This window comes from Nicotiana tomentosiformis, chromosome 2 (assembly GCF_000390325.3).
Source record: "Nicotiana tomentosiformis chromosome 2, ASM39032v3, whole genome shotgun sequence".
In the NCBI taxonomy this organism is placed as follows: Eukaryota; Viridiplantae; Streptophyta; class Magnoliopsida; order Solanales; family Solanaceae; genus Nicotiana; species Nicotiana tomentosiformis.
In genome coordinates, this window is record NC_090813.1 from 192739084 (window position 1) to 192749335 (window position 10252).

Here is a 10252-nt window from a genome sequence, read left to right on the forward strand (position 1 = left end):
ATACACCTCATATTTCCCCTTGCGAGGCGAGCTCCAATGCCAGATACACCTCGCTTTACCCCTCGCGAGGCGAGCTCCCACGCGAGCTTTACATCAGGCGACGCGAGACCTACTCTTGGCCCAACTCGATGTGGACCAGGCGACGCGCAGTGCACTGTACGACTTGCTAAAATTACCTTCAAACATGTTAGTACCTAAAAACTAAAAAAAAATTCTAACTACACTAAAAATCAACTACGAATTGAGTTGCCTCCCAACGAGTGCCTTAGTTAATGGCACGGCCTGACGAATACAATATCATAATGGGTTGCCTCCCATGAAGTGCCTAATTTAACGTCGCGGCACAACGCATGTAATTGTACTTAAGGCTCGCTCAACCTTGGTGGCTTGAGCAGATGAGTCACCGACACTACTTTCGCATCATCCATGCCCAAATAATATTTTAACCTGTGCCCATTAAATCTAAATGTGCGAGAGTCATTTTACGCAGCAATCATTACGGCACCATTGGGGTGAATCTCTACCACACGAAATGGTCCTGACCATCTTGACTTTAATTTGCCCGGAAATAACTTTAATCTTGAATTGTATAGCAATACCATATCTCTGGGTTTAAAAGTCCGCTCAAGAATATTTTTATCATGCATCATCTTCATTCTCTCCTTGTATAGTCTTGTGCTCTCAAAAGCATGATAGCGAAACTCATCAAGCTCATGCAACTCTGTGATTCTACTTGTACCCGCAACTTCTATATCGAGATTCAGCTGCCTCAATGCCTATAAAGTTCCATGCTCCAACTTCACTGGTAAGTGACACGCCTTCCAAAACACCAATTTATATGGCGACATGCCAATCAGAGTTTTGAAAGAGGCACGATATGCCTAGAGTGCATCATCTAACTTTCTCGCCCAATCCGTTCTTGTAGCGTTCACAGTCTTTGTCAAAACGCTCTTTATCTCTTTGTTCGAAACTTCCACTTGCCCACTCATTTGTGGATGATATGGTGTGGCAACCTTGTGGCATACATCATACTTTCCTAACAACTTTGCGAAGGCTCGATTACAGAAGTGAGTGCCTCCGTCACTGATTATTGCCCTTGGAGTGCCAAATCGGGTGAATATATTCGTTCTCAAAAAAACTAATTACCCTCTTGCATCATTTGTAGGGAGCGTTGCCGCCTCCACCCATTTTGACACGTAGTCCACAACTACGAGTATGTACTTGTTGCCATATGAGCTGACGAAAGGCCCCATGAAATCGATTCCCCATACATCAAACACTTCTACCTCCTGAATTGGGTTCATAGGCATCTCATGTCAACGGGTAATATTCCCGGTTCGTTGGCATTCGTCACAACCCTTCACCCATAAGTGTGCATCTTTGAACAATGTCGGCCAGTAGAAGCCCGACTCCAACACTTTCGCAGTTGTCCTTCCTCCCCCTAAATGGCCACCATATGGTTACGCGTGACAAGCCTGCAAATTAGAAGATTGGTCTATCTTAGGGATACATCTCCGGATCATGTTATCAACACAAATCCGGAACAGATAAGGCTCATGTCGCACCCCAACCTCGGGGAGTGCGACCGACGCTCAACCGAGTGAACCCGATCGAGCAAGCCTATTAAACCTTTCCTACCCGACTCATTCATAATCCAAAAAGGGATCACATCACCATTTGTAAAACAGCGGGAAGATCAGTTATATAAATATATAAACGTTGCTAGTTCATTTTTTCTTATATACATTATGCCATAGTTGAGTTCCCAGAATACAACTCGATCCATCGACCACCCCAACATACATACATGACCCACATAAACGTCTACGGAGCCTCTAAGAGTACAAAAGAGCAACATGACAATGCCGGCAACAAGGCCTCGGCTATACCTCAAAATATGAAAACTTATACAAAAGAAGGACTACATGACCCATGGGAGAAATGGGGCTCACCAAGACTGCTGTGAGGAGAGAAAGAGAGCACCACTATCTGCGATCGACACTATCTGTGATGGAACCACCTACATCCATTCAAAGATGTAGCGCCCCCGACAAAAGGGACGTTAGTACTGTCGAATAGTACTAGTATGTCAGGCAAACACCAATCTTAGTAGAATGAACAGTGAAACAAAGAGAAGGCAGTCATAATAATCAATAAGAGCTTCATAGAAATACAAAGAAAATACCAAGTAAGGGTCACATAGTTTCCAATTCAATCTTTCCATCTTTTTAGATTAATAATCTTTAGTGCCAAAGCCACAACTCACAATGCTACCGTGTTTTAACACGGAGTCTGGTCTCGGCCCGACCGGCTAAGTCATCTCAAGTGAGAAATATCTATTTCCACCATGTAAATCAATAATTCCAACACAAATGCCACCATGTGTATAGCATGGCGTCCGATCTCGGCCCGATCGGCTAAGCCATCTCACTTGAGGCATAACCTCTTTCAATTGTTCACTCAATTCATATTTCTTTCCCATCTTTTATTACATAGCACAAACAGCCACATTTATTAAGTAGTTCTTGCCACTTGAGAACATTTTACAATTCAAGTCTTTTCCCTTTTTATCCGTTCAAATAACATCATCATTCATGTCGATAAGTACCATCACATAAGGCATTGCACACACAAGGGAAGGAGCTTGGAAACAACATAATTACATTCTCAAATATCATGATGACATGGTAACCATCTAAAACAATTAGGGAACATGGATCTTTCAATCCAACACACTAAGGCAAACAATTCTAGTATAATCAAGTTAGAACTTACACCCATTATTCGGACACCATGAGTTCGATTCTAGGAAGAAGAGAGTTAGCCATACATACCTCAATTGCGCTTCTTTAGACTCTACAATTATCCGGACCCCTTAGCAACCTCAATCTATTTTAGCAATATACAAATTGAACCCAAAATTAGGAAAACGTTCATGGTTCTATCTCACTCCCCCCCCCCCACTCCTTATCATACATGCATGCAAGATAAACCACCCTTTTACCCATGAAGTATCACACTAGTACCCCCATTATAACTATGTTTGAAATTAAGAGCTGGGGTGATGAAGTCTTACCCTTTTGGATGAAGAATTTGGTGCTCTACTTGAATATTTCCAAAGCTTCAAGTGATGATTGAAGATCAATTTGATGAAAACTTAGGTCCTCCCTCTTGAACCCTCTCTCTCTCACTCTAGAAATATCAGAAAAATGAGCTCAAAATAGACCTAAGGGGTATTTTAACGGAATGTGGGGTCGGATTTTAAATTAAGAAAAATGGTGCCCCGACACAAGTCTGCGGTCCGCAAAGTGACCGCAGAAATGGCCCTCAGGGGCCTAAACTTTCGGCTCAAGTATACGACCAGTATGCGGTCCGCATACTTGTTCTGCGGTAGCATAATGTACCGTAGAACTCCCTTCGTAGAAACCCAAGAGGATATTATTTTACCGATATGCAGTCGCAATCGACCGCAAAACTGACCTCAAATTGGCCAAACTTACTGCTTCACTCTGCGGCCATTATGCGGTCCGCAGAGTGATTATGCGGCCGCATAATGGGCCGCAAAAACACTTTCTTCTGTGAAATATTTTCCTCTGAGTCTGTAGGGTACTGTTTAGTCCAAAAAGTCTGAACCGCGAGAATTTCTACTATAGTAACGCAGGAATCTATCTTGGCACCACGAAACCTCGAGTTTTTGGTTAAAACTTTTACGAGTCCTCACAGCTCATCCCAATAATACATGCGACAGTCACGAAAGAACTTTTTCTTTTGAACAGAGGAAATGTCATAGGGAACAATACCGCTTGCCAGGTAGTTTGCAATGTGTGCATACCATGGTGCTACCTCAAGACTCGTGGCTAGTAGTTGTTCATCCGGGAAAGTTTCCACAATCTCTTCCACCTCAACCTTCTTTTCGGCTCCTTCCAGCCTGGATAAATGATCAGCCACTTGGTTCTCCGTTCCCTTTCGGTCACGGATTTCCAAGTCAAATTGTTACAGCAGTAGCATCCATCGAATTAGGCGCAACTTTGACTCCTTCTTATCAATTAGGTACCTGAGAGCAGCATGGTCAGTATAAACAACTACCTTCGAGCCTATCAGGTAGGACCTGAATTTGTCAAATGCGAACACCACTACTAGCATCTCCTTCTCAGTCACTGTGTAATTGAGTTGGGCACCACTCAAAGTTCTACTTGAATAATATATTGGATGCAAGACTTTGTCTTTGCGCTGTCCAAGCACTGCTCCCACAGCATAGTCGCTTGCGTCTCACATCAGCTCAAATGATCGATCCTAGTCAGATGCAACTATGATAGGTGATGTCACCAGCCTATTCTTCAATTCCTCAAAAGCTACCCTGCAGTCATTAGAAAATACAAAAGGGTGATCTTTTTCAAGCAATTTACACAAGGGGTTAACAATTTTGGAAAAATCTTTTATAAACCGTCTATAGAACCCGACGTGGCCAAGGAAATTTCTTATTGCTTTGACGGAAGTGGGTGGTGGAAGATTTTCTATCACATCAACCTTTGCACGATCTACCTCAATGCCCTTACTCGACACTAGGTACCCCAAGACTATACCTTCATGTACCATAAAATGGCACTTTTCTCAATTGAGTACCAGATTAGTCTCGACACATCTTTTCAGCACTCTTTTCAAATTCCTTAGGCAATCATCGAATGAGTCTCCCACCACCAAGAAATCATCCATAAAGACCTCAATGATGTCCTCTACCATATCAGTAAAGATGGCCATCATGCACCTTTGAAATATGACGGGTGTATTGCATAAGCCGAGCAGTATCCTCCGGAAGGCGTAGACGCTATATGGACAAGTGAATGATGTTTTCTCTCTCTATTCTGGGGTAATGAAGATTTGATTATACCCCGAGTATCCATCCAGAAAGCAAAAGTGAGACTTCCCAGCCAATCTATCTAGCATTTGATCAATGAACGGCAAGGGAAAGTTATGTTCAATCTTCTGTAGTCCATAAAAATTCGCCATCCCGTGACTGTTCTTGTTGATATCAACTCATTGTTCTCGTTTTGCACTATAGTCATCCCACCTTTCTTAGGCACACATTGGACTGGGCTGATCCAGTTGCTGTCGAAGATGGGGAAAATGACCCCCGCATCTAACCACTTTATTACCTCCTTTTTCACAACTTCCTTCATGTTGGGGTTCTGTCTTCTTTAATGTTCTCTGGAAGGTTTGTGGCCATTTTCCAGTAGAATCTTATGCATAGAGAAGGTCGGGCTGATACCCTTAATGTCTGCAATGGTCCAACCAATTGCAGTTTTGCACTCACTCAATACCTGCAAAAGCTATTCTTTCTGCACATCTAACAAACCATATGAGATAATTACCAGTAAAGTTGAGTTAGGTCCCAAGAAAGCATACCTGAGGTGAGGTGGTAGCGGCTTCAGTTCCAACTTTGGTGGCTCTTCTATCGATGGCTTAGCTGGAGGAATTTTTCTTTCTTCTAAGTGCAAAGGCTCAAATTTGAGCTCTCTTTTCCAAAACCCTTGGCCGTCAAGGGCCGGCACCCACTCCGCCAAATCCTCTCCATTTGCTTCATCTAAGTTCATGAGACAGGCTGCTAGAGGGTCTTTAACATTCAAGGTCTCATCTTCCTCCTCCATAATTATATCCATAACTTCTATTAGAGAGCAGTTAGCAAATTCACTTGGTCGCCGCATAGATTTCTGCACGTTGAATGTTATTTATGCATCATTTAGTCTCATTTTGAGCTCTCTAGTTTCACATGCAATTTACATCACTCCCAGTGGCCACGAATGGTCTTCCCAAAATTATGGGAATCTCCTCGTCAACCCGGCAGTCTAGAATGACAAAATCTGCTGGGAACACAAACTTCCCAACCTGTACTAATACATCATCAAGGATACCAGAGGGCCTCTTCACTGTCCCGTCGGCTAGCTGCAGTAACATGGACGCGGGTCTAGCTCTTTCAATGCCTAGCCTTTTGTAGATAGCCAAGGGCATCAAGTTTATGCTTGCCCCCAAATCACACAATGTTTTAGCAAAAGCATAGCTGCCTATCGTGCATGGGATTGTGAAACTCCCTGGGTCTGACAACTTCTCAGCTATGAGTCTCGTCACGACTGCACTACAGGTCTGTGTCAATGTAACAGTGGACAGGTCTTGGGAGTCGAATTTGAGAGACATTAAATCTTTCATCATTTTGGCATACCCATACATCTCCCGCAACACATCAATCAGTGGAATGTTCACCTGTATTTATTTCAACATCTCTATGAATTTCTTATATTGCTCGTCCTTCTGATATTTGGCCAATATCTGCGGGAATGGTGCTGGAGGTCGCTTCTTTCGTGTGATTTGAGTTTTATCTTGCTTAGGCACTGCTTCTACTATCGTTTCTTGTGCTAGCTCAGTCTCCTTCGCAATCTCTTTTTCTTTGCTTGTGCTCTCTTGTGCATGTTATACCGTCACCTCAGTTAACCCCGTTGAATCATCTATCTCAATGGGCACTGGCATAAGTGTTTCAGTAGGTTGGCTTTCGCGAGCAATCTCTTGCTCCAGATCTAGGTCTCTGTCATTTCATAGACTCACTTCCATAAGCTCTTTCGGCCCCTGATCTTTTAGATTGACTTGTGTGCCTACAGGTAACGTCCCTTGGGGACGATTGTTTAGAGCCATAGAAATCTGTCCTAATTGAATCTCATTACCTTTTATCGCTGATTCATATGAGTCCACTCTCTCTTGCATTTTTCCAGTTGTTGCAACATTCTGTTATTGTTGTCCAGCATTCCCTTGAGTTCAACAAACCCATCATTTTGTCTCACAATCTGTTGTTGTTGAGGTTGTTGATAAGCTAGCTGTTGATTTTGCTGGTTGTAACCATGTTGCCTTTGGTAAGGCACCACTTGACCCTGTGGTCGCATAGCTCCAGAATTGTTGCTGTTATTGTACTGTTGTTGTGCTGGTCTATATTGTTGATTATGTTGTCCCCAATTCTGACCACCTTGCTTCTGTCCCCCATAGTTGGCTACATAGTTCATATCTTCCTGATAGTGCTGGTTGTCACCTTCTGCACTTTACGAGCATACATAAGGATGATTAATGCATGGTGTACATAAGCCCCCATTAGTTGCGTCAACTATGTGTACCTGCTATTTTTGGCCTGATTCATCGATCTTTTTGGTGAGGATACTCATTTGCGTCATTAGAGTGGCCATATTTTCAGCTATGGAGTTGTTTGGGTCCAAAGCCACTGAGTGAACTACACGAGTGATCGTAGAGTCTCCTGTCATCCATCGTGCATTCTCTGAATATTTTGCTCAAAAATGCTCCACCTGCTGAAGCATCAACATTGGCCTTTAAGCCGTCTGCCAGTCCCATATAGAATCTCTGCCCCAACGTCTGATCTGGAATGCCATGATGTGGACACTTAACCAGCATACCCTTGAACCTCTCCCACGTTTCTTGTAGTGATTCTGTCGGTCTCTGCCTGAAGCTCAATATATCATCAATTTGTTTGGCAGTTTTATTGGGTGGGTAGAACTTGTTCAAAAATTGCTTGACTAATTCTTCCCAAGTAGTGATGGAATTTATGGGGAGTGAATTAAGCCAAGTCTGAGCTTCTCCTGTCATCGAGAATGGAAACAACAACAACTTTATTGCTTCCGGTGTCACATTAGGTTGCCTTTACGTGACACATATCGACAGGAAATTCTTCAGATATTGCTGAGGATCTTCAACGTATGACCCTGAGAACAGTCCCTTATTCTGCAACAAATGTAGCATATTGTTTGTGATTTGAAATTATTCCGCTTGTATCTGAGGGACTGCAATTACGGTTGCCAGATTGTCGGCGGTGGGTTGTGCCTAATCATATAATGCTACTTCTGGTACAAGAGGCACCACACCCTAATTGTTTGGTTCATTCGCATTGTTTCTGTTGTTGATCGGATTTTCTATTCCGTCATCCATGTCTGGTTCGATTTGGTCTGTCGAGTTTTGTTGATGTTTGCCTTTCTTGTTTGCACGATTTAGTGCCTTGAAAACTTTCTCAGGATCTGATAATGCTTCGAGCAATTCACCAATTCTCGAGGAGTCCCTAGGCATGCACCTGTAACACCCAAGACTACAAACGTTAAAATTTCAATGTATTTGGTTTAAAATGAAGAAAATTGACTACACTAAGAATTCTAGCACTTCTTGTAGCTACAATTAATAACACCGTTAACTCCCCAGCAATGACGCCAAAATTTGATCACGCCCAACTATGCCTTATAAAAAGGACTAAGCGGTCGTTGCAAATATATTCAGGCTAATATGTCTGGAGTCGAATCCCACAGGAAATTAACCTATCAAATACAGCTACTAGACTCGTACAAACTCACACAATCAATCTTCAGAAATATTTAAGTAATAATTTGGATGTTTACTAACTAAATATTACGTAATGAAAATGCCACGATTAATAACTAACTACTAACGGGTTGTAGACAAGAATTGGAATGATCTAAGGTTCTGATTTCCCTTATTGTCGGAATCTTTTCCGCTACATTTTCTATAAATTTGCCTAAGTCTTCTCTATCGATCACGAGCACTTTGACTGTCATAACTCTCTCCCAAGTCATTACCACAATTTACTAGACATATTCTCCCGAATTACGCTAGCTGGCATTAAGTACGGCTTACTCGGATCGCACCAAGGTTTCGTTATCCTTAATCTCACCTTTAAACCCTTTGTATTGATCCCTCATATACGTTAGGAGTGATGTTGTTCTACAACTACCTAAATATGCACTCTCTCCCGAGTAATACATACTAAATAGGCATAACCAATTGAGGGCCCTTCAATCAGCCACAATAATATTATAGTTAAACAAATAGAGAAAATACTACGGTAAATCTATATTAACGTAACAAGAAAATCATCCTTCAATAGGTTCCATCAAAACCTTAGATTAGGAGTTTAGCTACTCATACTCATAGTAACAATATCCAAAATATTTTGCATAATTAAATTACAAAGTAAGGATAAAGGGATGTAAAAATCGATGAGTGTAGCTCCTAACGGTTGTTCCACGAGCTATCCTTGCCTCCGGTTGTCAAGAGTCCTAAACACGTAGACCAAGTCCTAGTCAAACCAGGAGACGAAATAAGTCTTCAAAGCTCGGAATGTGCGTGCCTCAGACCTGGCCTCGCGAGGCATAACGCCAGCTTAAGCTCGCCTCGGGCCTGACGTCGCGAGGTATAACGCTTGCTTGAGCTTGCCCCGGGCCTGACGTCGCCAGCTCCCACGCGAGCTAAAGGACTCGCCCAGCCTGCTCTAACGCCTGACTTCGCTAGCTTTTCATTTATCGGCTGCTCACTTCTTTCTTTCTTCTTTTCAATTATTTTCGAGCACGCTTTAGACTTTAATTATTCCTTTTGTTCTACTTTTATCTCCAATTCACCTACACATAAAATAGACTCCGTTACGCGCAAATAAAGTATAATTTATCATTAAAGCATATAAAATGTAAGGCGAATAATGTGCTAAACTATGAAATTATAGCCACACATCACTCCCACACCATCACCTCGGGACATTTTTGGTGCGCCTCGCCCCCAGGAATAGCCCCGAAAATACTTTTTAAAACACTGGTATGAGCACATAGTTTAAGAGTGCTAAATTATGAGGAATATAACCATAAATGCTTAGCATTCTTCGGGATATTAACACACCATTTTTATCCTACAAGAGAGGTAGAACTCTTTTCCGTTTGACATTGTCCAAAATACAAATGGTAGCTCTCTATGACCAGAGCAAGAAAATAATTTCTACCTATATTTCTACAAAAAAATCTAAGTCTTTCATGTGGAGAAAACACAAAACTAAAATCTATCTTGAAAATTAAATTGGCAATTCTCTTGTCAAATCTCTGGTTTGAAAGGGTAAAGGCAATTTCCAAGTTAGTCGGTTATAACTTATAAGTGGCCATGCTCTTATTATCGAAAAATTATTGGATAAAACTCAATTTCATTCTAATTGGATTGCGACTTTCAGGTTTTGAAAGGTGTAAAAATAAAAAGTAGGTAATGAATTATTGCGTATGAAACAAGCCACCTTAAATTGTAGTCAAACAATGCATATCTCCTATATTATTAACCAAAGATTTCCAATTCTAGTAAAAAATCATGGTAGGAATTGTTTTTCCAAAAGTAACAATCTAGACTGCTTTCGGACTGAGCTTGGTAATTAAAATGCTCATCTCAA

General features: G+C 41.8%; 1 protein-coding gene and 1 non-coding gene across 2 annotated transcripts; one reads left to right on the top strand and one right to left on the bottom strand.

The window, feature by feature from the left end:
• Positions 1-5173: 5173 nt before the first annotated feature.
• Positions 5174-6681, bottom strand: LOC138906311 (uncharacterized). Its single transcript, XM_070194846.1, has 4 exons — positions 6595-6681; positions 5779-6255; positions 5370-5708; positions 5174-5275 (listed from the first exon to the last, which is right to left on the bottom strand). Exons 1-4 carry the CDS (start codon positions 6679-6681, stop codon positions 5174-5176), a joined length of 1005 nt encoding a protein of 334 aa, XP_070050947.1.
• Positions 6682-7414: 733 nt separating this feature from the next.
• LOC117273898 (small nucleolar RNA R71) lies at positions 7415-7521 on the top strand. Its single transcript, XR_004503920.1, has one exon. It is a non-coding gene; the product is annotated as a small nucleolar RNA R71 (small nucleolar RNA).
• The last annotated feature ends 2731 nt before the right edge of the window (positions 7522-10252 follow it).